Source organism: Papio anubis, chromosome 3 (assembly GCF_008728515.1).
Source record: "Papio anubis isolate 15944 chromosome 3, Panubis1.0, whole genome shotgun sequence".
In the NCBI taxonomy this organism is placed as follows: Eukaryota; Metazoa; Chordata; class Mammalia; order Primates; family Cercopithecidae; genus Papio; species Papio anubis.
In genome coordinates, this window is record NC_044978.1 from 164,363,368 (window position 1) to 164,391,083 (window position 27,716).

Here is a 27,716-nt window from a genome sequence, read left to right on the forward strand (position 1 = left end):
CTAACAGATCTCTCTTCCTTTTCTGAAGAAACAGCTTTGGAGAGAGTCTGTGTAAAGCTTTTATCGGTGAAACTTAATGCAAAGAGTTAATGATCTTCCTGTAAAAGGAAAAAGTGAATATGGCCAGATGTGTCGAGTGCTTTTCCCAATCTCTAATATTTAGCTATCATCCTTCCTGTAACATGAGCATTTAGAGGGTCCACGGATTTCTCTAGCTGCATTTTTTTTTTCAGGATGCTTCCATTTTTAGCTTATCGTTTCCTTCAAAGTGCTCCTTAAATTATTTTTAATTGACTTCTTAGACCTGATCTTCCGTACTTCATGACTTCTTTTCCTCTTGTTTGGTCTCCTTTTCATTTTAGGACATCCTTTTCATTCCAAGGTCTTTTTTTTTTTTTTTTTTTCCTGCCAGTTACCTACACAGAGATTTTGTTTAGGAAGAACCTGGGCTTTCTGGTTTGGCTAATGCATAGTGTTTTGTGTTTGAAAAGTCTTTGAAAGTGCTTTTCCTTTGTGCTATAAATCATTCATAACTCCTGTTTGATTGACTTTTGAAGTATTCACCCAATATTGCTCTGGAAGCTTATGTCATCAAGGCTACTGGCTTCACGGGGATGACCTGTACCGTGTTCCAGAAAGTGGCAGCCTCTGATCGTACAGGACTTTCGGATTATGGGAGGCGGGATCCAGACGGAAACCTGGATAAGCAGCTGAGCTTTAAGTGCAATGTTTCAAATACATTTTCGAGTCTGGCACTAAAGGTATGTTACCTTCTGCAATCATTTAAGACTATTTACAGTTAAAGTAGAGTGCTCCGAATGTTCTGCTTTGCAAAATAACCTTATTAGAAGACTTTTTTGCAGGGAGGTAGGTATTATTGCTTTTTCTATTATTTTAAAGAAAACTGTAACCAGGAAGAACTGCATTACGACTTCCATGGGCCCTAGGCGTTTTGGCCTTTGATTCCCTCTCCCTCCATAAAAATATCAAAAATTACATTTTGTAACTGCAGTGGTATAAATGCAGATATCCTATTACATATTAAAATATTTTATTCAACTTCTAAGTTTATTTTTTTCGCTCCTGATTTTAAGACAACAATATGTTTTCATGGGCCCCTAAAAGTATCATGAACCTTTGGCCCTGTGCCTGCCAAGCCTAGTGGAGAAGTCAACCCCGAGGCCAGGCGTTTAATCAGGCAAGCTGTATATCAAAGTTTTTGGCAGAAAATACAAATATGTCATATATCTTTAAAAAAAAGTTTCATTGAAGCAAGCAAAATGAGAGCATTTTTGCTGATTTTTAAAATTGGGGGTTTAGGTATATTTGACTACACCATATTGAAGCAAATAGAGGAGGCACAGCTCCAGCATCCTAATGGAACTTAATTTTTTTCGCGTGCCTTTCTGTGGGCATGTGTAATTGTATTCTCTGGGGTTTTCAGTCTCACAGTCCCTTATTTCTGTCTTGTCCCTGAATAATGTCACAAACAATATTCCGGTCATTTTAATGGCTGCATAATAACTGATCCAACAGGTGTCAGGTGTTCCAGTTTAGTGTGAGCACTCAATAAATATTGAATGAATGAACGAATTAGTGTATTTTTGTATACTTTTTCTTGGTGACCACCATGAAAGAGAGCCAATTTGCTAAATTTAGAAAATCCCAACTGCCCAAGAAAATCTCAACTAGGTCAAAATGTCTGATAATAATATATTTACTTGATACCCTATACTCAGAGGAAAATTGGCAAGATTTGCCTGTTCATATTGGTGCTAAGGGAGTATTTGATGCACGGTGCCACACTCCTTTGGACCTGCTCAGCTTTCCTTATTGTGTCTTATATTAGGAAAAACAAAACAAAACAAAAACCACAAACATACTATGAAAGCCTAGAAACAGCAACACAGAGAAGCCCATGAGAGAAAGGTGTGTTTTTTGAGGAAAACTTAAAATTGATGAACACTTCTGTCTTAGATGATCACAGTTGGTAGAAAGGGATTAAAAATGATGAAACCCTACATTGCATCAATTTCACAACGTATCCCTCTGGGTAAGGAGAGTTTCTACTTGCTAAAGTAGAAAGCTTTAGATGGACACTCAGATTTGTCAATTTCATGCTATTCTATCCTTTTTTTTTTTTTTTTTTTTTTTGAGACAGAGTCTCGCTCTGTCGCCCATACTGGAGTGCAGTGACCGGATCTCAGCTCACTGCAAGCTCCGCCTCCCGGGTTCACGCCATTCTCCTGCCTCAGCCTCCGAGTAGCTGGGACTACAGGCGCCCGCCACCTCGCCCGGCTAATTTTTTGTATTTTTAGTAGAGACGGGGTTTCACCATGTTAGCCAGGATGGTCGTGATCTCCTGACCTCGTGATCCGCCCGTCTCGGCTTTTAAGATCATCCTGTAGCCAGAGAGCAAGGACACATTACACTATTATTCATGCTTCATAGGTGGACACGATTAAACTGAATGAAAAAGGAACACATCCCTCATGACACAAAATTAGTTAAAAATTCTAATATTAACGGCATAAAACGTGCTTAAGCTTTAGCACTTGAACAGAAAACTCTCTTTACATTTTACACTTTATACTACGACAATTTTTGGTTTTTCTTTGCATCCTTTTTTTTTTTTTAAATCCCTTGAATATACTAACTAGAAAACCTGAACATCCAAAAACTGATTGCACTGCCTTTAAATGGGGGCATATGCTGGTATGTGAAGTTAAACCCATAAAGAGGCAGTCATTACATAGCAGTAGGTACCTCCTTGATTTGCTTCCTGCATATTTCAGAATCTCCGTCCTTCCCGCTATACTCCCTCCTCAGACTGCTTCAGACTTCCATCCTGTATTGCCCACACCATGGTAACTTCCTGGTTAATCTCTGTCTCTAGGCTGTCCCTTAAAAATTCACCTTTCTCACACGGATTGGTCTGCCTAGGGCTGACATTTGGCTAACATGTATCAGTACAATGATGCCACTTAATAAAATATTGAAATACTTCCTTACTATTTAGCAAATAGCTGAGTGCTTCCTCAGCCCTCCTGGTCCTTCTGTTGAGACCAACACCCAGACCTCTCTTTTCACCATTTCACACCTGAAGGCCTGATGCCTGCAGAACAGGAGGCCTCTGGGAGCCTTCCCTTCTGTGCAGGCTGTTCTGATTGTCAATGCCTGTGCCATTTCAGGTTGTTGTGAGCATTCTACCTGGATCCTCCCCAAATGGAAATTGACCTTGTACACCCCTTCATAAATGTCTCATGTCTCTCCAGAGGCTGTTGAGTAGCTTTATCATTTGACATCTTCCTTCTCTCCCCTCTCTCCCCACAGTACTTCCCACCTCTCCCTTTTATCCAGCAACAGCAGAGTTTCCTTGGTTCCTCACAAGCAGGCTTGTGGTAATTCTCCTGCTCGAATCCCTACTCCTCCCCTCCCTTCCCAGCTCCTTGGTGATAACACCCAGCAGAAATGTCACTCCAAGAAATTTTGCCTAATCTCATCCATTTCTCCACTCCCACCCACCCTTGTCTCCTTTATTTTTCCTCGTTTTTCCCATAATGCCTTGTTCATCTCTCATTACCTGTCGCAGGTGGGAGCCTGGGAACCAAGATGGATTTATTGGTTGCCTGAGGGTGGGCCTAGTGCTGGAGTCATCAGTGACTTCATACCTGGCTTCAGTTGGTCACCAGTTGGTGACAGAGTTGCCAACTTGTGTCTTAATGAAAGCATCAATCAAATCTCTTCTCATTTTTTTTCTCAGTGAAATGTTTCCTTTCACTGTGGTTACCGTAATTCAGATATGTTAGCATCACAAAATGGTATCTGTTTTCAGTAAACTACTTTACTTTTACTAAGGGCTTTGGAAATTAGCTGGTGTTTTGAGTTCAGCTGTATTGTAGCCAAAAAGGAGAAATAATTAGTTCTTTATACTTTACCTGATTAGAATTTAGAAATCAGTTTTTCTTTACACATCCCAGACATCTAGAGCTTCAGTCCAGCTGAAGTCTCTTGAATTTTTCAGGCTAGTCATTATGCATCTTCCTGCTTCGTGCCTTCATTTTTGCTCTTTTCCAATCCGTCCCCGCTTGGTGAAATTCCTGCTACTCTCCCTCTAAAACTGCCTTTGGATTCTTCCTTCTCTTCTTCAGACAGAATTAACCATTGCCTGTTAATGCCATTGTGCTATGTTCATTCTTCAGGATAATTATACGGTGATACAGTGGTGGAGCGAGCTGCAGTGAGAGGCCATATGATACGATGACTAAGATTGTGGTCTCTCTGCAGCCAGACAGTCTGGGTTCAGGTTCTCTCCCCAACTTAACAGCTGTGCAAACATGGGCAACTACCTTAACCTTTCTGAATGTCAGTTTCTCGGCTGTTATGCAGATCATGAAATGGTACTTAATTCGAAGGGTTGTTGAGAGGGTTAAATGAGGTAGATAAGTAGACATTCACCGCAGTGCCTGGCACAGAGTAAGCACTCAGTAAGTATTAGCTCTTATTGTTTTGTTGCTGTTGTTACCTCTCCTTTGTTAGACTATGAATTTTGGGGGACAGGGACCACAGCTTATTTATTACATTGTATGTCTTCAGGCTCTGCATAGTTCCAAGCCCAGAATAACTAAACATTCAATAAATGTCGAATAAAATTAACAGCCAAACTTAATTAGCAAGGAAAGTCAGTTAAAAAAATTAATTCTAAAGTCAAATGTAATTGCTGTTAATCTTCAGCAGTGAGAAAATCAAAAGGTGGTATGCAGTTAATAATTATACACAAGAAAATTATTAGGCTATGTTATAGTATCTGTCTGTTTAAAGTCAAGTAAGTGGTCAAGAAAACGTAAATAAATTAGTATTTTATTGTTTTGAATCAGATGTTTCTTTGGCTCATTCTGATTTTCATGTTAGAATTCTGTAGATTTTAACCCATAAAGATTTCTGAAAATTTTATTAACTACATAGTGGAGGAAGTCCAGATTTTTTAATAAGGAAAGATGTTAAAATCTAGTGAAAGGATTTGAATTAACCTCCATTACGCTTATCGTTTTCCTTTTAGCTTAATGTCATTGTAAATAGTGAAATAGATGAATTTAGCAAAAAAAAAAAAAAAAAGCAGATGTGTGGTAACAGTCATTTTGTGTGTGTTCATATTTCATCAGTTTTTAGTGTTAAAATGAACCCTGAAACTGAATGGTAGAAGTCGAAACATGATGACATTCTAGATTATTCTTGGCAATTTAGTTAAGGCATTTCCTCTCCCCCAGTCCCCAGATAACCATCTTCCACGGTGCTGCAGTAACAGTGGTAAAAATATACCACCGACAGTTCCCTAGAGTTCCCTAGCCTTTTGTGCTTGTCATGGCCATGATCCCATCTGGTCTTCACAACCGTTTGTTAGAAAGATCATTAGCTGTGTTTTATAGACTCAGGTTAAACAAAATTGTGCAGTATTAACCAGCTGCTAAATGGTGAGGCTGGAACCTAAATCCTTTCTTCTTTCAGATCCCATATTCTCTCCATGGTATATGATTTTTCAATAATAAATATTAGAAACCGAAAACTTGTTTTTCCCAAAGGATCTTAAGAGGGATTTTTTACTTTATTACCTCTCATTCGTGTGTTTGTTCTGTTTCCCTTGCTGTAATCCATATATTTTAAAATAAATATATGGTTAAATGAACTTACAAACTGTGTGCTCGCCACCCTCGGGCCAGGTGGAAGAAGGTATAATCATGATAAATGCACCAAATTAAGTAAGTGTTTTGCAGTGACTAATAGACTTACAACCTTTCTGTAAATACTGATCAACATTTCTTTTAAAGAAATTAAATACACAAGTATTCCATTGTTACTATAAAAATCTAAACATTATTGATACGGCTGAAGTTTGCCTTATCGGCATCCCTAGGCCACTCTCTACATCCCAGGGAACCTGTAGTTATTTAGTAATGTTTGTATTGGATTTGGAAGGATATTTTAGAAGCCTTAAATATGTAACAACCATGAGTATATAGCTCTGGTCACCCAGTAATATGTCCATACTCCTGGTATTTTTCTGTACATTTTTTTTTTTTAATTGGTTTTACAGATTTAAACTTGTGTAGGAGACCTTTTTTAACTTCTAGAAAGTATAGATGTTATTCCCTATTTTGACTTCCTTTTAAAAAATTTAAATGACTTCGTTTAAATCAATTTGATTTATCATTACTAATACTTCCCCAAAGAGCTACACTTTGTTTTCAGGTCATTTTGTGTGTATAACAATATTATTTTATGAATTTTATAGTATTTGAATTTTTAAAAATGTGCATTATGTAATACTTCTTTGAACTTTTAACTAATCTATTTTCTCTCTTTGCCTGTGTCATTATGTACTTAGGAGAAATTTGTGTACTTAATAGAAATCTAGATTAGTGAATAAATTTATAATAAACTTTTTTTCACTTTAGATTATATTTGTGAGTGAGAATAGCGGGAACCTTTTCATGCATTTTCTCAAACATTTCTACTAAATATTTTCTTGGCATCTCAATTTAAAAGTAATATTCAAACTTCTAAAATACATTGAAAAGATATTTATGGGTATCTGCTGTGATCTAACATTGTTAATTCTAAAGTCAATCATTTGGTTAAGTAGAATTGTTTTTAAAATAAACATGTCATACAGACATTGTTCATTTCATAAACAGCTATTTTGATCAAATGCAAGTGCTAGGAACTGTTAACATAGAGGTTTCAAAAAGTGAATGAGATTGACTGTACCCCAAATCCTCATACTCTAGTTCGAGGAGCAGACAGTGAGCCACACCACGGGGCTCCAAGTGTGCGTTATGACTAACGTGTGCAGAGTATTGTGTGAATCCAGAAGAGAGAGCAGCTAATCTGGAGACGCAGTATACTGAGGAGATGTAATTAACTGTCCAAAAAAGCCTTATTTCAAGGACTCTGTATAAAGTCTTCCCCCTGGCTGCCAACCTTTTTTTTTTTTTGGAGACAGAGTCTCGCTCTGCTGCCCAGGCTGGAGTGCAGTGGCCGGATCTCATCTCACTGCAAGCTCCACCTCCCGGGTTTATGCCATTCTCCTGCCTCAGCCTCCCGAGTAGCTGGGACTACAGGCGCCCGCCACCTTGCCCGGCTAGTTTTTTGTATTTTTTTTAGTAGAGACGGGGTTTCACCGTGTGAGCCAGGATGGTCTCGATCTCCTGACCTCGTGATCCGCCCGTCTCGGCCACTCAAAGTGCTGGGATTACAGGCTTGAGCCACCGCGCCTGGCCTAACCTTTTTCATTCTAATCCACTTTCCATTTACACCAATTCAAAAGTTTGTGAGACAAAAGAATAGAGGAGCATTTCAGGTTGAGATGCTGGTCTGTGCAGCGAGCATGGTGGCATAAAAAGAATATAGGATAACTTAAATTGATAACCCAGTTTAGCTGTATTTTAGGTTGTGCTATAGGAGTGTTCAGGGGATACATCTGAGTAATAGATTTTCATCAAATTATATGGTAAACTTAGGATTTGGGCTTAGTATTATTTAAACATTGCAGAACCAAGGTGTTATTTAAACTGGAATAACATGATTTGTTTCTTAAGGGGAAATTCTGGTGAATATGGAATTGGAAGAAGAGAAGTTAGAGGCCAAGAGAAAGATTGTGTAATAAATTCTTCAACTATGGAATGTTTTTAGATGGTTAATTGTTCACTTCTTGGTATAGATTTTTTTACTGAATGCTGAATAGTTTATTATTTAAAAATCCTCAATGAAGAAACTGAAAAACATTCAGTCATCAGCATTTTCAGTTGTTCCTATGTGTTGTTATTTTTTTTTTTCTAACTGTGTTTCCTAGTCTCAAGGAAATTTCTGCTAAGTGTACTGAATCTAAACTTCTATTATGTTTGTATAAATTCATTCTTTTGTTGTGTGACAGTTTGAATTCATCATAAATCACCTTAAAGTTCCATAAGCCCAAATTAATTATACTCACATTTGTGATATGTTACATTTGTGCTTCTTTATCATATTTTATCACTGTAAAATTGATACAGCGTGATTGAGATTCTTGATCTGTTTAATGCCATCTACTTCAACATACAATATCATGGGAAAATTAACTTTGTAATTTGAAACACTTTTCTTGTTTACTTATTTAACACTTTAGAGTTTGCATTTCTATTTTATACTTCTTTTAATCTGTGTTGTTATGTGGTGTTGACATGTCACTTGACTGATGTTTTTTTAACTATTAAATTTTGTATATACAATTAAAAAAATGAAGCCAACCTAATTAGACCACTTTTGTAACTATCTGACATCTTTTTTCTGGTTTACATGTACTAATGTAGTGAGCTTTTATATATATATAAATTTTTTTTTTTTTTTTCAGAATACTATTGTGGAGGCTTCTATTCAGCTTCCTCCTTCCCTTTTCTCACCAAAGCAAAAAAGAGAACTCAGACCAACTGATGACTCTCTTTACAAGCTTCAACTCATTGCATTCCGCAATGGAAAGCTTTTTCCAGCCACTGGAAATTCAACAAATTTGGCTGATGACGGAAAACGACGCACTGTAGTTACCCCTGTGATTCTCACCAAAATAGGTTTGTATGCGGCATATGTTCTCCTGTAGTCAGTGGACAATAAGGCCTTACAGTTGACTGTTCCTAAAAATGCTTATTTTAGTGTTTTCTCGTTTTAATGAGTCACTAGCGATAAAAGATCTTGCGGAGTACCCATTACTGTTTAAGTTGACATTTATAATTGTTTATGAAGTTTGTTTCAGAAATACTTTTATTTTCCATTTTCTCCAGATGGTGTGAATGTAGATACCCACCACATCCCTGTTAATGTGACGCTGCGTCGAATTGCACATGGAGCAGATGCTGTTGCAGCCCGGTGGGATTTCGATTTGCTGAACGGACAAGGAGGCTGGAAGTCAGATGGGTGCCATATACTCTATTCAGATGAAAATATCACTACAATTCAGTGCTACTCCCTTAGTAACTATGCAGTTTTAATGGTATGGCAGTTGTTAACTTTATGCATAAACACTATTCTAAATTTTTCCTATGCATAATTAAGTTCAAATGAAGTGTTTTTTTTAATTTTTAACATAATTTGCTTCCTTTGATTGTATGAGATGATATGTGTTCTAATTCTGATTTTAAAGGGAAGTTAAGTTACTACCAAGTGAAATGTATGGGATTGAATTTGGTATATAGGAATTTTAAATCAACTTTATAAGTCAATCAGTTCAGCTAGTCTTTGACCTTAAAACTTGGAGAGACTGTTTATACGGTCAGATTCCCTCTGCCCAGAAGGAGTGATTTTGTTTGCTGAAGGATACACAGTGAGTAGTGAAAGAACATTTTCCTACTTTGCAATCTAGCACTGTTTCCCGCTACATATTGTAATTGTTAGACTCTATTTGAATTTAGAATTCATCATGATAATTTCATTTTTGTCATTGCAAGTGACAGTATCGACACAAAGAATGTCTTTTCAGTTTTAGTGCCAATCAGTCTAGTGTTGTTTTCTGTTATTTGCCATTGTTAGCGCTTATTATAGGTTGAGTCTTATCTCTTATCTGAAATGCTTGGGACCAAAAATGTTTTGGATTTCGGATTTTTTCCGATTTTGGAGTATTTGCATTAGACTTACCAGTTCACCATTCCTAATTCAAAAATCTGAAATCCTCCAAGGAGCACTTTCTTTGAAAAGTTTTAGATTTTGGAACATTTTGGATTTAGGATTCTTGGGTTAGGGATACTCAACCCGTAATTTTTTGGGAGTAAAATAACAATTATTAATGTACAAGAGCAAGTGTTTTTATTAATGAGGTCTTTAAATGAATCTGAATCCTGAGCAGATAATTATGAAATAAACCATGCTAGTTCTTATTTTGTATGGTAATTATGATAAATACTGACATCATGGAGTATATTTAGAGTATAGTGGAAGGAATTACTAATGCATGTGAAAGACGTTTCCCAGAAATGGTTTGAGGTTACTCTGGGTGTGAGGAACTTCTACGTTATTTCTGATTCCCAGCTGTAAATCTGTTTTCTAGAAAATGTTTTATCAAAGCGCTAAATACCTTGAAACATGATATATTTTACATTTCATGAATTTTTCTTTCTTTGAAAAAATAGCGTTTAGCACTAGAAATGATCTTGAAGTAAGCGTGAATTATAAATAATTTTCTTTCTTTTTTTTTTTTTTTTTTTGAGACAGAGTCTTGCTGTGTCACCCAGGCTGGAGTGCAGTGGCCGGATCTCAGCTCACTGCAAGCTCCGCCTCCCAGGTTCACACCATTCTCCTGCCTCAGCCTCCCCAGTAGCTGGGACTACAGGCGCCCGCCACCACGCCTGGCTAATTTTTTGTATTTTTAAGTAGAGACGGATTTTCACTGGGTTAGCCAGGATGGTCTCGATCTCCTGACCTCATGATCCGCCCGTCTCGGCCTCCCAAAGTGCCGGGATTACAGGCTTGAGCCACTGCACCCGGCCTATAAATAATTTTCTTTGGCTCTTGTTTTTTGTTTTGTTTTTGTTTTTGTTTTCTCAATTCAACTTATATCTTACCTGGTACACTGGTCAAGCAAGCAGAAAGGTGAATAGGTTATTTATCAGGGTAAAGGGATTATCTTTACAGTGACATAATTGAGCATTTTATACAAGTGTAAGCAACATACTTAAGCATATATGTTATCTGGCCCAGCTGACAGTGGGTGAATTCTACGCTGGTTAGACTTGGCTATATTTGTATAGGCCCTTTATTCAATTAGGATTAACTTTAGTGTTGACAGTTTATGATTCTGATTCTCTTTCTAAATGGAAGATGTCTTGATTTCTGTAAGCCTGAATCTGGTTTCTGTAAGTTCACATTTTATTATTGTGTAGTCACCTTTTATTTATTTTTTATGTTTTTGAGACAGAGTCTCACTCCAGTTGCCCAGGCTGGAGTCCAGTGATGCCGTCTCGCCTCACTGAAGCCTCTACCTCCCAGGGTCAGGAGATTCTTTTACCTCAGCCTCTTGAGTAGCTGGGATTACAGGCATGCACCACAGTACCCGGCTAATTTTTGTATTTTTAGTAGAGACAGGGTGTCACCGTGTTGCCCAGGCTGCTCTTGATCTCCTGGACTCAAGTGATCCACCTGCCTCAAGCTCACAAAGTGCTGGGATTATAGGCATGAGCCACTGCCACCTCTGGAATTAATGCATGAAGTGTTAAAGTATGTGGTATTTTCTCTTCCATTTTGAAAGTATTTTCTCATTCAGATTTTGAGTATAAAATAAACTGTGATGTACTGAGGAGAAATAATATTCAACATTGTCAGAAATTTATATAATAGTTAAGAAAAAATTGAGCAAAATAAATGAAACACAAAACATACACAAAAATGCATTTTATAAGCCTTCGCTATAATATTGCACCCTGTGAAACTTTTATTTTTATTTAATCTAATGCCAGTTTAAAGCATCTATTTTTGAACTTCCTAGCTGTTCTTCTAAACTATTTAAATTAGTATAATCCTTTTATGGAAGGAATAAGCTATTCTTTTATCTTTCAGACTTTTAATCTCTTAAAAAATGTAATACACAATTCTTTAAAGCTAAAATACGGTAGTACTAAGATTTTTTTTCTATTTATTTTCAAAGACTTTTTCCTTTTCTTAAATGTAACTGTGCCATCTAGGGGCAGCAAAGAAAAATGTATTTGAAATTGTTGACAAAATTAAAGTTACTGCATGGGAGTTAGTTGCTAATAAAACATAAAGAAAAAGTTAATGAAATTATACACACTTTTAAGTAGTTAAAGTTACGTTTAGGATTGAAGAAATAGCTTTTAGAAATTAGAAAGCAAATTAGAAAGCATTATCTTTTTTCTTTATATTAAGCTTTTAAAAATTGATAAAATCCTATTTTTCTTGAATACCATCTTAATATATCATTTTATATGGTAAGTCTAAATTCCTGTCTTGGGATATAGTCCATTAAACTTTCCTTTATCTGATTTTAAGAGTTTTGAATTTTGAAAAAATGAGACATAAATAATATACTTGTTCATAAATCTGAGTTTACTAAGGTCTCACTGGGAACCAGAAAAAAAAATTAAGCAGAAATTAGGTTTGCTTGAATGATATGATCTGAAATAGCCAGGTAGGGCAGGAAGATTCACAGGAGCTGGTGTCTGTAGGAAAAACAAAGAAAACTGAATAGAAAGTGGGGTAATGATTAGGTTCAAACTATGTAGTACTTAATACTTTAATCACTAGTGATGAAGATAAGGTAATTTATATACATTGATTCCTTTTTTGTTATTGTGTTCAGCTAAAAATATGAAACTAGAGAGCATTCATTCATTTTTCCAGTGATTCTTTTACATTTGTTTATATAAAACATGCTGAATACCATCTTAATATGTCATTTTATAGATTAGAATGGCATTCAAAGCAACTTTGATATCGTTTATTCTGTAACTGAACAGAGATGCTAGTGATGTTTTTGTTTAAATAGTTTTAAAAGAAGTACTATAATCACGTGGATGTAATTTTTATTTATTTCTACACATTAACATACAGTGAAAGCTAGAAGTCCTCCCCATCTCTCACATCACATTGATAAGTAGCTACTATTTGTTTCTCACATATTGTTAAGGAGACCCTCGTGTTTATGGAAACAAAAATGAATATATGTTCCTATTTTTGTTGCATTTTTGCACAAAGGTTGCATGCTACATACACTGTCCTAAACCATGCTTTTTTCTATAGAGCAACATATCTTAACTATGATGGTGATGATGTATCTTAAAGAAGAGGATGATGATGGTGGTAGTGGTGACCAATCTTTATTAAGTACTTATGTGTCAGCCACTCTTCTGATGTCTTTATATACATTCAGTTACTCAGCTCTTATGACAGCCTCATGAGGTATAAGTACTGTCGTCACCCCCATTGTACAAATGTGGAAACTGAGGCACAGAGAGGTTAAATGCCATGCTCACAAAGCTAGTGTTGGTAATGGGATTTGAATTCACAGTCTCATTTTGGAATCTGTGTTAATAATCCCTCTGCTAAGTCTCCTTTCTGAAATCCTCTCAAATCAATATACGAGTTTCCTCATTCTCTCTTGTCTCTGAATATTATGTTTCTACCATAATTTATTTAGATATTTCTCCATTGTGTTTGTTTCTAGTGGTTTGTACAGTGTCGTTTCACACATTTAGTTGAGCATCTGTGGGACAAATTCTCTGAAGTGGAATTGATAATCAAAGGGACCAACTGGGTTTCCTTTTTCATTAAATTGAGGTATTTAGCAAAGTGCACAAATATTGGTTATATTTTTACAAAAGAATGTATAAGAACAAGATTTGTACTAGAGTGCTGGACAGTGCTCCTGTGCTTCTCTCTAGTCAGTTCCTGCCACCATCTCCAGATACCACCCTTTTGACGTCTCTTACCGTAGATAAGTTTGGCCTGTTTTTAGACTTTAGTTGTGTAGTATGTACGCTTGTGTCTGGTTTCTTTCTTATCATTACAGGGATGGGATTTATCTTCATTTTTGCATTTAGCAGCAGTTTATTCTTTCCCATTGCTGTGTAGTAGTCCATTGTATCAATATGCCAAAGTTTGTTCATTTTATCATTGATAGCCATTTCTGTTTCTAGGTTTTGGGTGTCAAGAAAAAGCTGCTGTGAGTACTCATGTATATGTTTTATGATGGACACGTACACTCAGGAGTGAAATTGCTGGGTTGTAGGCTTTCCATGTGTTTAGCTTTAAGTAGCTAAATCCATGCAGTTGACCAAAGTTGTTATATTGGTTTGTGGTCTCAATGGTAATGAGAGTTCCAGGTACTCTACATTTTTGCCATGCTGGGAATTGTCAATCTTCAGTTTTAGTCTTCTAGTATTGTGATATATCATTCTAGTTTTAATTTGCATTTCTCTGGGCACTATTGATGTTGAGCACTTCTTTAGCTTTATATTGGCAGTTTGGGTATTCCCTTTTCCTGACGTTCCTTGCTCAAGTCTTGCCTATTTTTAATTTTGTTGTCTTTCATTTTTTTAATTATGTATAGGACTTCTTAATATGGCTTCTGAATGTGAGCTCCCTGTTGGATTTATGTGTTGCGTATATCTTCTCCCAGTTCATGCCTTTTTTCCTCAATATTGTCTTTTTATGAAGACAGTTTCTTAATTTTTCTGAAGTACAGTTTCTTCGTCGTTGTGTTGTTGTTTTAGTTAATGCTGTTTAAGAAATCTTTTTGTACCCCAAGATTATGAAGATCTTCTTTTTTGTTTTCTTCAAGAAGCTTTAATATGTTTTACCTTTTATATTTAGTTCCATAATTTGACTGGAATTGATTTTTTTGTTGATGATGTGAGGTAGGGGGAATAAAATCTTTAAATTTGTATTCTTTGTTCCTTAGTGGGAAAAAGCAACATAGATGTAAGTCATAGTCCTCTTTTTAAATTTTTATTTGTTTTTTTACATTTCTGATTTCAGATCTATTTTAAAATTTTAATGGTAAACTCTTATTATAATGCTTTATACCCTGACACACAGGATGCCCTGATACATTTTCTTTGGATTCCTTTCCATTGTTCAGATCCTGGTGAATTTAGACAATTGCTTATTTTAATTATTCTTATTGATACAGTGATAATTATGGAAAACTTCTACTGATTTTATATTCAGTAATTCTCAGGCCTGAAGTAACAATTGTAAATATATGAATCTCTGTCAAGTAAACAGTTTTAAAAACTTTTTCCTTTGATTTGAGTCCTTAGTAATGATCATCTTTGTGATTTTTAACATACTTTTGATGTTTAATTTCTCTGCATTCGTTCAGCTAACTTCTGTGGAGAACTTTATTTTTCACTTCCTGGCTTAGTTATTAAAGTTTGTACCGAGTAGAAGAGTAACTAAGATTATGTTTAGTGATGGACTCTGGTCATGTGGGTGCCGGAGGGCAGAGTCATTTTCTATTTTATTTATTACTGTGTTGCAAGTGTGAGCAACAGTTTTACTTTTTCTACTCAAAGGTGTCTCATACTACCATTTTTATATAGTGTGTTTAGTAATGTTTTCGTTGTTATCGTAAAGCTTGTATTTATTTACTACCATAATTGAAAATAATTTGATTCAGGTTTCTGCTTTCTCTCTCTCATTGTAGAGCTTTAACTTGTTTACTGTCCTGGTATTCTAAAATTCTCAATTGCCATAAATATTTTTATATTCTTTTGGATTGCCCAATCTAGCCAGATCTTTTTAAAGGTGGGAAAGCTAATAATAGCTTTTAAATTTTTCAGTAGTTCTGTTTTACATGGTTAATACTATCTGCATAATAGCTTGGATTTGCCTCTTGGCCCCCAAGGTCTACAATATTTACTGTCTGGCCCTTTATACTATACTTTTCCTTAGGTTCATTCTTCAGCAGGAAACCTGTTTGCATTTGGGCAGGTCAAAAATGCTCTTGTGGGATTAATAACAGAATAATAAGGAACTGAAACAACTCAACATACAAAAATTTTTTGATTTAAGAAATGGGCAAATGATCAGACTAGATATCCTGAAAAGAAGACATATAGATGACCAACAGGTGTATGAAAAAATTTCACCATTGCTAGTCATCAGGAAAATACAAATCAAAACCACAGTAAGATATCTTACCCCAGTTAAATGGTTTGTGTCAAAAAGACAAAAAATAACAGAATGTGGAGAAGAGATCTCTTATACATTGTTGATGGGAATGTAAATGAGTGCAACAATTATAGAAAATAGTTTCTAAGTTTCTTAAAAAACTGAAATAGAGCCACCGTATGATCCAGCAATTTCCTTGCTGAGTATATATTCAAAAGAAAGGAAATCAGTGTATTGAAGAGATACTTGTGCTCACATTTACTGCAGCACTATTCATGATAGCCAAGATATACAGTCAACCTAAGTGTCCATTAGTCCATCAACAGAGGAATGGGTAAAGAAAATGTGGTATATATACACCGAGGAGTACTACTCAGTCATAAAAAAAGGATGAAATCTTGTCATTTGCAGCAACATGGATGAGCCTGGAAGTTATTTTGTTAAGTGAAGTAAGCCAGGTACAGAATGACAAATAGTGCATGTTTTCACTCATATGTGGGAGCTGAAAATGTTGACCTTATGGAGATAGAAAGGAGAATGGAAAATACCAGAGGCTGGGAAGGAAAGGGTCTAGGAAGAGGGGGTGAAGTAAAGTTGGTTAATGAGTACCGAAGTACAGATAAAAGGAATAAATTCTGGGGTTTGATAACATGGCAGGGTGACTATAGTTATCAATAATCTATTGCATATTTATTGCATATTTCATATTTCCCAGTTTGATTTGGTCATTACACATTATATGTATAGACCAAAATATTACATGTATGCCATAAATAAATACAATTATTATGTATCAACAAAAACATGTTGAGAAAAAAATGCCCCTGTAGAAGCAGTGCCCTGTATGACCAGTGACAGAGGTACTCATGCCTTTGTTTGGTCATTGTTGCCTTCTGTTTCAACATCTAGTTTCTTTTTCATTCTGTGTCACATTAGTTTGACTTTTGAAAAATAGCAATTTCTTTTTATTTTAATTTTATTGTTAATTATTTTTAGAAACAGGGTCTCCCTCTGTCGCCCAGGCTGGAGTACAGTGGCGCAGTCTCAGCTCACTGCAGCCTCAAACTCCCTGGATCAAGTGATCTTCCCACCTCAGCCTCCCAAGTAGCTGGGGTTACAGGCGCGTGCCAACATGCCCAGTTAATGTTTTCTTTTTTTTGGAGAAGTGTGATCTTACTATGTTGCTCAGGCTGGTTTCAAGCTCCTGGCCTCAAGCAATCCTCCTGCCTTGGGCCCCTCAAAACTCTGAAATTATAGGCCTGAGTCACTGTGCCTGGCCAAAAATAACTGATTTCTTTTAAACTTGAATGCCATATAGAGTATATTTTGAGAACTAAATTGGCTCTTAGTCGAATGTTTTTTTCGATGATATCCAGCTCCCCATATAGTTACTCTCTGCCAAGGACTATGGAAGGCACTTTTACCGCCTTTCTTCTACTCCTTCTCCAGCCCCCTTGAGATGATTAGAGGAGTCTCCATTTTATAGTGAGGTAATTGCCCCAAGTCTTATAGCTGGTAAGTGGCAGCGTGTTACTGAACATTTCCTGCAGTAATCTAAAGCAGGCAGTGCAGAAAAGGAGATGAGAAGCTAAACTAGATATTGAAAGTTTATCCTCAGTTATTAGTTCTGTACTGGAATAGAAGCTTTTCATTGAAATTGGAGGAAAATATGTCTATTCTCACTAGCATCTAACTGTTTTTCATTATTCCAACATTTCTTTGAATTTCCTTGCTGATATTCTGGACTTTTAACAGAATGCAACTATTTTGAGGCCATGATTACAGGCTAGTGTTATGGGCATCTCACAAAGGCAGATTGCTCAGAATTGGTCCTAATAGGCTTTTCTCTGGTCTTTTCCCTTTTGTGTACTTAATTTACAGACTGCAGGGCCTCCAAGGGCTGGAGCTGTCTTGTGTCTATCCCTGTATATCCATTACTTGGCACTGTGCCTGGCCATGGTGGACACTCAGTATTTGTCAAGTAAATGGGTGAATTGTAAGTTGGAGGCTCATCGTAGTATAGCTGAGTAGTCTAGCTGGAATTCAGTTTCCTGTGTTCTCATCTCTGCTTCCCTCTTACTGTGATTTTTGTCATTAACTGTTCAGCAGTTGATAAGGTGAGGGGTTTGTTAGGCATCCTGATACCGTCTTTTTAGATCTGTAATTGTAGATTGTGAACTTCTGATTCTTCCCTGGGAAAATTTGCCCCTTCCCTTCCTACTCTATTGAGGTCATCTTCCATTTCCTTGTCTGGTTGTCACTTATTCGCTTCCCTTTTTTTTTAATCTAGCTTTTTTGTTTCAGATATTTTATTAATAAGAGCTTCCCAATTGGAGTTTTATCCACTGTGGGCTCCTTCCCTTATTCAATAGTCACTTTTTAGCTTTTTAAGAGTCAGTGCAGAAAGAGAATTTAGTGAAGGGATCTGGTAAACCTACAGCTTTGACTCTTATAACCCCAGTTATCTGGCGTGGTGGCAAGGATGGACGTGTCTTTCCAACTTGCTTTAATCTTTATAAGAGAGTAGCATTAAGATGCCAATTGTTGCATTTAAGAGAGGCAGTGTCTGCATTGTGTTTGGGAGCAAGGACCTGGCAGCCAAGCTCCTTTGAATCTAATCCGTAAGGCACGTAACTTTTCTGTGCCCCAGTTTTTTAACATATAAAATGGGGCTAATAACATACTTCCTCCTACAGTTATGGTGCTGGACACAGTCAGTGCCTGGATTGTTCACAGTCAATGCCTGTAAATGTTCTATAAGTGATGTGCTGTTATTGCTTATTTATTTTTTTAAATTATTTTTCTTTGGAGAAAGAGTCTCACTGTGTGGCCCAGGCTAGAGTGCATTGGTGCTGTCTTGGCTCACTGCAGCCTTGACCTCCTGGGCTCAAGTGATCCTCCCACCTCAGCCTACCGAGTAGCTGGGACTATATGCGCACACCAGTAGGCCTGGCTAATTTTTAAAAATATATATTTTGTAGAGATGCGATCTCCCAGTGTTGCCCAGGGTGGTCTCGAACTCCTGAGCTCAAGCCTTCTACCCACCTCAGCCTCCTACAGTGCTGGGATTACAGGCGCAAGCCACTGTGTTTGGCCGTTTATTGATTTTTGAACTCTTACAGGGCTCTTCCTCTTTGCTGCCATAACTGTGCTTTACTTATCTTCATCAAACATTGTTATGATCCGATTGTAGACCCCTGTGATTTTTCACCTCTTCAGGGACAGGAACCATGTCTTATTGTTATGTCTCCAATGCCCTTTGCAGTGTTTGGTCCATTTGTATTTGGGGAACTTGAAGTTGAACTTGACCACGGATAGAGAGGTGTCTTTGGGGTTTGTAGCCTCAGAGATACTGCTCTCATTGTGTCTGATCAGCTAGTGAATATGCAGAGTGATAACTGGGCTTAAAGGGCATTGAAAAGGATGAAGTCTGGTTATGCTTTCTGAATTGCCCAAATGTAGGGGACTGATTTCTCTTTTACCCTCATAGCAGAGTCAACATTTCAATTTATAAAGTAGGTGGTCCAGTGTAAAACGAGGGTATGCCGTAAGCAGTTAACACAACAGAAGTTAGGAAAGCAAAGTGTTAGGAAAATAGCGTGAAACATTAGTCTGAATAAAATAAAGAGACATAAGGGCCAGAGTTTTTGTTTATTGATGTATTTTTGTCACTCAAAAAAATCTCAGCAGTTAAATGTGGAGAGAAGTGCTGCTAGAATGAATCTTTCTTTTTGCCCTCAGGATTTGACAGGATCTGAACTATACACCCAGGCAGCCAGCCTCCTGCATCCTGTGGTTTATACTACTGCTATCATTCTCCTCTTATGTCTCTTAGCCGTCATTGTCAGTTACATATACCATCACAGGTAAGAAATACATCTCGACAAAATAGATCTGCGGACTTTGATTTGAAGGACTTTATTTCACATTTAATTAGAATAAAATTGAGTTTGTTATCATCCTGTATTTCCAAAGTAAGGATAATTACTTTAGAATATATACATGCCTTATTCATTTCGTGCCATTAGAGACATAAATAATTAGTATTTGAGATGATAAATTCAGTTTTTACAGCATCCAGTCAGTTTTCTGGGTTTGTACCTAGAAAAGAATATGGGAAATATGTATTGCAGACTGTGCGGTGGGTCACAGGGGCAATAGGATGTAAAGTGAGGCAGAAGTTTCTTACCTGCAGAGTTACGGGGTACCTCTAGGTATCAGACTGTATTATTACTATTATTTTATGACTTTTTGCCTATTATATTCTTTATTTTATAGATGGCATTTTTAAGAAAGTTTGTGGCATTTAAGCTTGGGATATGTTTTTTGTTCACTGGAGGCAAAGCTATAGAAACTTTTATTTTGTGGTAGGAAATAATGAACTAAAAGGATTTGCTAAGCAGACATTCACCTTCCAAAACGTTTTGCTAGAATATATTTTCCTGTTTAAGCTAGAAGTATATGGCATTTCTTGACATTTAGTTAAGAAACAAAAGGAGATTTTGATATATATAAAAAAGAAAGACTTCAGCATTTTACTATGAAAGTCCAGGAGGAAATGCATTGAGTATTTAGACCCGTGCCAGTGGGTCAAAAAAAGACCCGTTGGCATGTTGCAGAAATCTCTAGGTAGCCAAGCAGGTAATCCAGTCATCTTAAGACATCATAGTAACAAAAGCTCATGCATTTCTTATTGTGGAGAATTTCTTTAGCATTTAGTGGGTGCAGTGGTTCTATAAATGGCTTTTTGTTTTTAAGTGCGTAAAGTTAAATGTTAAGAAACTAGTTCAGGTTAAATGATTTCTCAGATCTGTGTGTGTGTGTGTGTGTGTGTGTGTGTGTCTGGTAGTATATATTTGTGAAATAAAGTGTTTAAATATCAAATATTTAACTTTTGCCTTTGATGAAGTTGGAATTAACTTAAGATGAACATCATAGTTTCCTCCTTCATATGTACTAGCCTGAATATTAATATTTTCTCTCTTTTTTAAACAGTTTGATTAGAATCAGCCTCAAGAGCTGGCACATGCTTGTGAACTTGTGCTTTCATATTTTCCTAACCTGTGTGGTCTTTGTGGGAGGAATCACCCAGACCAGGAATGCCAGCGTCTGCCAAGCAGTAAGTCAGAGTGAAAAACCGAAATGGAAAAAATTACTGGTATTAGAAAATACTTTCATTAACTATAAAAAGAAAAAATCATTCTTTAACACCTTTTCTTTAGCTGATTAAAGTTAAATTTAATGTCTATCACTTAAACAATTTGCCACTATACTTCCCTGTTTTAAATTACCATTTTGCAACTGAATATATAACTTAAACAGCTCATCCCTTTATCATTGGGAATTTAGTGTTACACGTTACGGCTGTTATTACAATGCCTATTATTTATTTTTAAAATGTATGAAATTCTGACTTTGGCTGAAAGAGAAGTGACATTTTCTGATAGTAGAACTTTAAAAATGATTTTATGTGTTGACGAAAACGTAACAATTAGAAAAAGAGTTAATCATAAAGATATAAAAATGACACTAGGTTAGATAAATGTAAAGAATTAAAAAATATCTTACTCTTAGTTTCCAATAAGTTATTACATATGTAGCCTTAATGAACAGTTTTCTTGCAGCATAAATATAAAAATGGAAATTCTTCAATCTATGAATAGAAAATACGTAAAATTTTATTTCTGTGTTTGTATATTGTTTTTCACATGCATGATAGCAAGAAGTATAACGTGGTAATTGAAAGTTCAGGCTGCCTGGATTTGGATTTCAGTTTACTATTTGTCAGCTGTGTTTCTATGGGTTATCTGTTTAACTTTTTTTTTTTCCTTTAAAACTGTAATTAAAAAAATATGTAACATGTGATCTCTGTAAACAAATTGTTCACTGTACAGTACAGTATTGTCACCTGTAAGCACAACATTGTACAGCAGATACCTAGAACTTCTCATCTTGTATGATTAAAACTCAGTATGCATTGAACAACAACCCCTTTTTTCTTCTCCCCCAGTCTTATGGCAATCACCTTTCTCTTCTTGGCTTCTATGAGTTTGACTACTTCAGATACCTCATATAAGTGGAATCATGCAGTATTTGTCCTTCTTTGACTGACTTGTTTCATTTAGCATACTGTTTCAAGGTTCATCTATGTTTGTGGATACGATTTTCCTCTTTTTTATGGCTGGATAATATTCCATTGTATGCAGAGACCACATTTTTTTTATCTGTTTGTTGTTGGTGGACATACAAGTTGTTTCTGTCTCTTGGCTACTGTGATTAATGCTTCAGGGAACGCAAGAGTGCAGGTATCTCTTGGAGATGTTGATTTTAATGTGTAATCCTTCTGTGTCTCAGTTTTCTCACCTATAAATTAGAAATGATAAGTTGTTGGATGATGTGATTATTTATGTTAAAAAACTAAAGTAATTTACACAAGTTATTAGACTTAATAGGAAAGTTTAGCAAAGAGCGACTGCTAGTATGCAGGAATACAACTATGAGAAAACATAATGAGAAGGTAGCATTTACATAGTGTCAAAGACTATCAAGTACCTAGAAATAATGAAAGATGTTCAAGATTTATGGGTAAAATTAAAATATGTATGAAAGAAGACGTAAATAAATGGAAAGATATAATAGGTCAAAGGATAGGAAGATTTAATATCAGCGATATGGCAATTCCTTTTAAGATTAATCTGTAGAATTTTTTATGAAACTCAATAAGATGATTTTTAAATTTATGTGAAAATAAATGGCCAAAGAAAGACAAGACACTAATGAAAAAGAGGAGCAGAGCCAGAAGACTGTCTTCTAGTCATCAGGGTTTATGAGGCTATGGAAATGAAACCAGTGTGGTATTAGCGGTAGGCAGAGATAAATTGGCCAATGGGATAGAATAGAGTCCAGAGGCAGACCCGCGGGAACTTTGACATACAGCAGAAGGGACGTGCCTTGTCAGCTGGGGAAGAGAGACCACCATTCAGTAAATGGAGCTGGAGAAAATCCATTTGGAAAAAGATTAAACTGGGTCTATACCTCATGCCACATTAAAAAAAAGTCAACTCCAGGTGGTTTAAAGACTTACATATCCAAGCCAAAATCTTAAAATCCTTTTAAAAAAAGTTGGAGACCTTAAGATAAGGAAGGCCAATAAAACAGTGAAAGGCATTCACTAGAAAAAAAGTAATTTTGACTAAAAATAAGAACTTGTGTTTATCAAGAGTCCTTAAAAAAGCTGAAAAGATAAGTTACAAATTGGAGGAATCTATTTGCAATCCATACAACTAATAGCATTCGAGTAAAAAATATATCGGTAACTATAGTCAGTGAGAACACCACAAGTCAGAAGAAAAAGTAGCAGGAGAATGGACAAGCATGTCGTAGAAGAGCGAACACACAGGTTCCGCACATGTGTGCAGAAATGTTCAACAGCATATGGGGGTCATGGAGATGCCAATGAAGACGATTAGTTACCATTTTATGCCTTATCCATCAGCAAAAATTGAGCCTGACGATGCCAAGTCTTGATGAACATGTGGACCCACAGGATCCTTTTACATAGTTGGTGGGAATGTAAGTGGACGTCCCCTGCGAGGCGTTGCCTTCTATGATTATGTGTTCATGTACCCTGGAACCCAACAGGCCCACTCCTGTACTCAGAGAGTAACCTTGCCTGTGTGCACATGAGTTATAAGCATGGATATGAATATTCATTGCAGCACTATACACAATATCAAAAACCTGGAAGCAACCCAAATACCCAACACAGAGAGAGTGAACAAACAAACCCTATGGTATTATACCAGAGTCAGAAGCAATGAATTATAGCAATGCAGAGTAGCACAAATTAGTTTTAAGTGAAGAGGTGAAAAGTAAGTCCTATAAATTAACATTCACCATGGTTTTTTTTTTTTAAATAAAGGTAAAAATCACTAAAATAAACAGCTCACTTTTAACAAAAAATAGGTGCAATAAAACTATAAAACAGAAACCAAGGGAGTGATGAACAGAGGATGTAGGGTGATGATACAGAGGATATAACAGGGGGATAGTTACCTCTGATGAGGGAGTCATATGATTAGATACAGGTTATTGACAGGGTCCTACCTTGTGTCTTGCTGGTAGATTCTTAGGTACTTATACTGTTAATAATAACTAATTAAATACAGGCAGGTTGTGCTGGGCCCACCCATTAGACTGTGTCATGATACTGTGGCTTATGATTAATCCAATATTGTATATCTGTGATCCAGTTTGAAATGTGTGTATGTAAGAATCATTGAGAGGATTAAATGACTCATACATCTCAAGAGTACCAGGCATATACTAACTGTTCAATAAATGTTACCTGTTACCACTATTATGTTAGTGTTATTGATGAAATTACCTCTCATCTGTGTGATATATTTTTGTTTGAGGCTATTACTACACATCTGTAAACAAACTGCCTACAAGAAGTCAGATGATGGGTCTCAGATTAACTCCATCCATGTTTAGAAGATAGCTCCTCTGTGTTCTCAGTCATGTGGCTGACTCCCAGTTACCTTGCAGGTCTCACTTTATCGTTACTGTTTCAGAGATTCTGTCCCTGTACCTGTATTATTTGTTTTCACGCTGCTAATAAAGACATACCTGAGACTGGGTAGTTGATAAAAGGAATGAGGTTTAATTGACCCACAGATCCACATGGCTGAGGAGACCTCACAATCATGGTGGCAGGCAAAGGAAGAGCAAACTCATGTCTTTTGTGGCAGCAGGCAAGAGAGAGCATGGGCAGGGGAACTCCCCTTTGTAAAACCATCAAATCTTGTGAAAGTTATTCACTATCGCAAGAACAGCTCGGGGAAGACCCACACTCGTGATTCAGTTACTTCCTACCCAGTCCCTCCCACGACAGATGAGAATTATGGGAGCTACACTTCAAGATTTGGGTGGGGACACAACTAAACCATATCAGGTCCTTACTAAAATTCCATGCTGCCTATGAAACTTTATGATTTCCTATTTACTATCTCTGACCTGTAAGCTCTCCCTGGACTCCAAGCTCTATAAGCGTAAGAATTATAGTAGTTGGTTCACTGGTGCTTATCCAGGGACCAGCACAAGGCCTGACCCATAGTAGGTGCTGAGCAAAAGTTTACTGGGTGAATGAACAAAAAGAAGCCTCTGTTTGCACATTAGAACACATTCAATCCTGGAGCCATTTTGACTCTATTAGAAGAGTACTCAGCACACATTGGCGATAAAGGTCTTCATTGTATCTAAAAGTATTCATTGATTTCATGAAGCAGACACATAAATTTATTTCACTAAGGAAATGAATGGAAAGAGGCCGTTGTAAAGATGACTGCCTTTCATTGTCCTGAGTGGAATTTTCTATTGTTTCTAAATGGAAAAAGGAATTGCAGTGAGTTTTTAAGGCTTCAAGAACAAGTGCCATTAAAGGTTTACAAAAGAAAAGGGAAAGGCAAGTCTAGACGTTTCACTGTCGTTCTCTTCTGTGTTTATAATGTGTTTCCCTTCGATGAAAGACATAGCATCATTCTTCTGTTTCTGACTCAGACATTCCTTGCTTCACTTTGTCATTGTAATTCTCAATTCAGGTAATCACCAGCTCAGAGCGCAGTGGTAGAATGCAAAACGGACTAGCCTAGGATTCCAGATCCTAGTAGCTAGGTTCTAATTTTGTGTCCGCCAGAACAGCTTACGTTAATAGTCTCTTAACCTAGTAGGGGCTTTATGTTTCTTCTATAAAATGGGTCAGGCTAGTTCAATGTTTATTAAGGTTCTTCCCTCTCAAAAACTGAGCCCTCACATGTACATGTTGTTATGTGCAGTTTGTATTTGTACATAATCCATGTAGTTTTGTCTTTCTTATCTCTCTTTGTGAGCTCACGTATTTTATGAAGAGCATGAATGGGTTGTAATGTAGTTTCTTCCCACACAGTGATTGATTGAGGTTATTAAAGGTGCTACCCACCAGGTACTTCTCACTCTGGTTCCTAAATTCATTTCAGGTAAGACCTTAGGTGCTTTCTACAACCTTTTGCTAAAGGTGCTGAAGTTCGAGAACTAAGAAGTTGAGTGCCGAAGTCAAGGAGCATCAACTCAAGTCTGGAGGGATCTGTGTTCTGGTTCATGATACACTGCCAAATAATTGGTCATTAATTTTTTAGTCCTTGGTTTTCTTAGCTATGCCGTGAAAGGATTCAGCTGGATCTTATCTAAGATACCTTGTTGCTCCACCAATCCATGATTGAATTTATTAAATATCATGCCAGCCGCCCTTGTTAGGTGCCCTTGAGATCTGTTATTTAGAAGATTGCTGCAGTGGCACAAGAGATGTATTTGGAAAAATCTAGTCAGTGAATATTAAGACCATTCTACTTGTCAACTACTGTGCATGTGTTATGTCTTAACTTTCGTATTAACCCTAGGAGGTAGTTTTTCTTTGTGTATTTTATAACTATATAAACTGAATCCTAGGCAACTGAAATAACTTTCCCCAAGTCACTAGGACCATTAGGTGGCAGAGGCATGATTCAAATGCTAGTCGGTTTGATTCTGAGTGCCTCTCAGCCCCTATTACTGTGCTTTAGTACTTAGTAGTGGGTAGCATAGGAGAGTAGAAAGGGCAAGGGCTTTGGAACTATCTAACTTCAGTTTGAATCACAGCCATGTTACTGACTGTGTAATCTCTGGTGGATGACTTCTCTCAGTCTTAGTCTCTGTTTTTGTATCTTAAGGTTAACACTGACCTAATGGTGATGATAAAAGGATGAAGTGAAATCACATGCAAGAATACATTTTTGGATACATAGCAGGCACTTATTAATGGAAGCTGTTAAAATTTTAATTGTTTATGTATTCATTGTATGCTTGTATTCATCTTAAAGTTTTTCTTTTGCACAGCTGCCGTGCATGTTGCATGGTTGTAGTCTTATTTGTGGTTAAGTGAATGCTAGTTTGTGAGAGTTTATAGTTGGATAACAAACATACAGAGTGAAACTTTTTAGGATAATTATTTTATACCCATTTTACAACTTTGAAAATTTGTGTCCCAAGGCAAGGTGGCTTTCTTGAATAATAATCTACTGCATTTAACTAATTATTTACATGCTCTATGAATTAGATTACTCCTAGACAATTTACAGAATTGCTATGTGCATCTCTGATTTATTTGGAAGAAAATGTGGTAACAAGGTTATATTTCGTGTAGATGAAGTGTCAGATGGAGAATACAATAGGAAATACTATGTTCCAAAAGATAGGAAAATCTTTCGTACTAGATTGTAATCACTCTTTTTTTTTGAATCTTGTAGAATATTTAGTGATTTGCTGACACGACTGTGTTAATAGATGTCATCATACCCCTAAAATTCCACTAGTAATAATCAGGCTTCAGTATCTTTAAGAGTAAACCTCCTCCTGAAATTTAGAAATGCCGTAGAAAACACTTCAGTGACTAAAGATGGGTTTTGTTCCCTATAGAAAATTCTTTGTGTGACACCTCCTATGTCGAAGTTACTTTTAACCTTTTGTATTTTAAAGCCCTGTCTCATTCTTTTGACCTTTGTGTCAGAGACACCCCCAGCAATAGTAGAGTTGACCATTTTGAATCAATATCTGATTTGTTTTGAATTTACTGGTTTCTGTGCATCAAATTCATTTATTCTATTTTTACTTAAAATATTTGGTATGACTTTAGACAGCTCAAAGGGTTATTTTATGCTCTCTGTTCCACTTCTGTCTATAAATTTTGCTTTCACAGTGCAGTCAGCAAAACTAATGGGAACCACGAAGCCACTTTTCTCTTTAAGAAGATCATTTCTGACGTTTGTAGTTGGGCCAGACGTGATCCCTTCTCCCAGCACCTCAGAGCCATTGCAAAGTTTACCTGGAGAGGAACCACCCTGGCTTTCCCCTGCAAAATAAGATTTGGGCTTTCAGGTCACCAAGTTTTTGCTGCAGATTTGTTCTCATTAAAATAAACTCTGGACAGCGGTCCATGCTTTTATAATTGACCTCTGATTTTCTTGAGGTTGGAGAGGCATCCCTTTAGAATGACA

At 36.6% G+C, this 27,716-nt stretch overlaps 1 protein-coding gene across 1 annotated transcript in view; it reads left to right on the forward strand.

Moving 5' to 3' along the window:
• ADGRA3 (adhesion G protein-coupled receptor A3) overlaps nucleotides 1–27,716 on the forward strand; it is a 130,282-nt gene that overhangs the window by 95,466 nt on the left and 7,100 nt on the right. Inside the window, exons 12-16 of the mRNA XM_003898540.3 lie at nucleotides 558–761; nucleotides 8,387–8,600; nucleotides 8,811–9,019; nucleotides 19,390–19,514; nucleotides 20,644–20,767. Of these exons, the coding sequence (XP_003898589.1) occupies nucleotides 558–761; nucleotides 8,387–8,600; nucleotides 8,811–9,019; nucleotides 19,390–19,514; nucleotides 20,644–20,767 (876 nt within the window). The remainder of the gene's footprint in view (nucleotides 1–557; nucleotides 762–8,386; nucleotides 8,601–8,810; nucleotides 9,020–19,389; nucleotides 19,515–20,643; nucleotides 20,768–27,716) is intronic.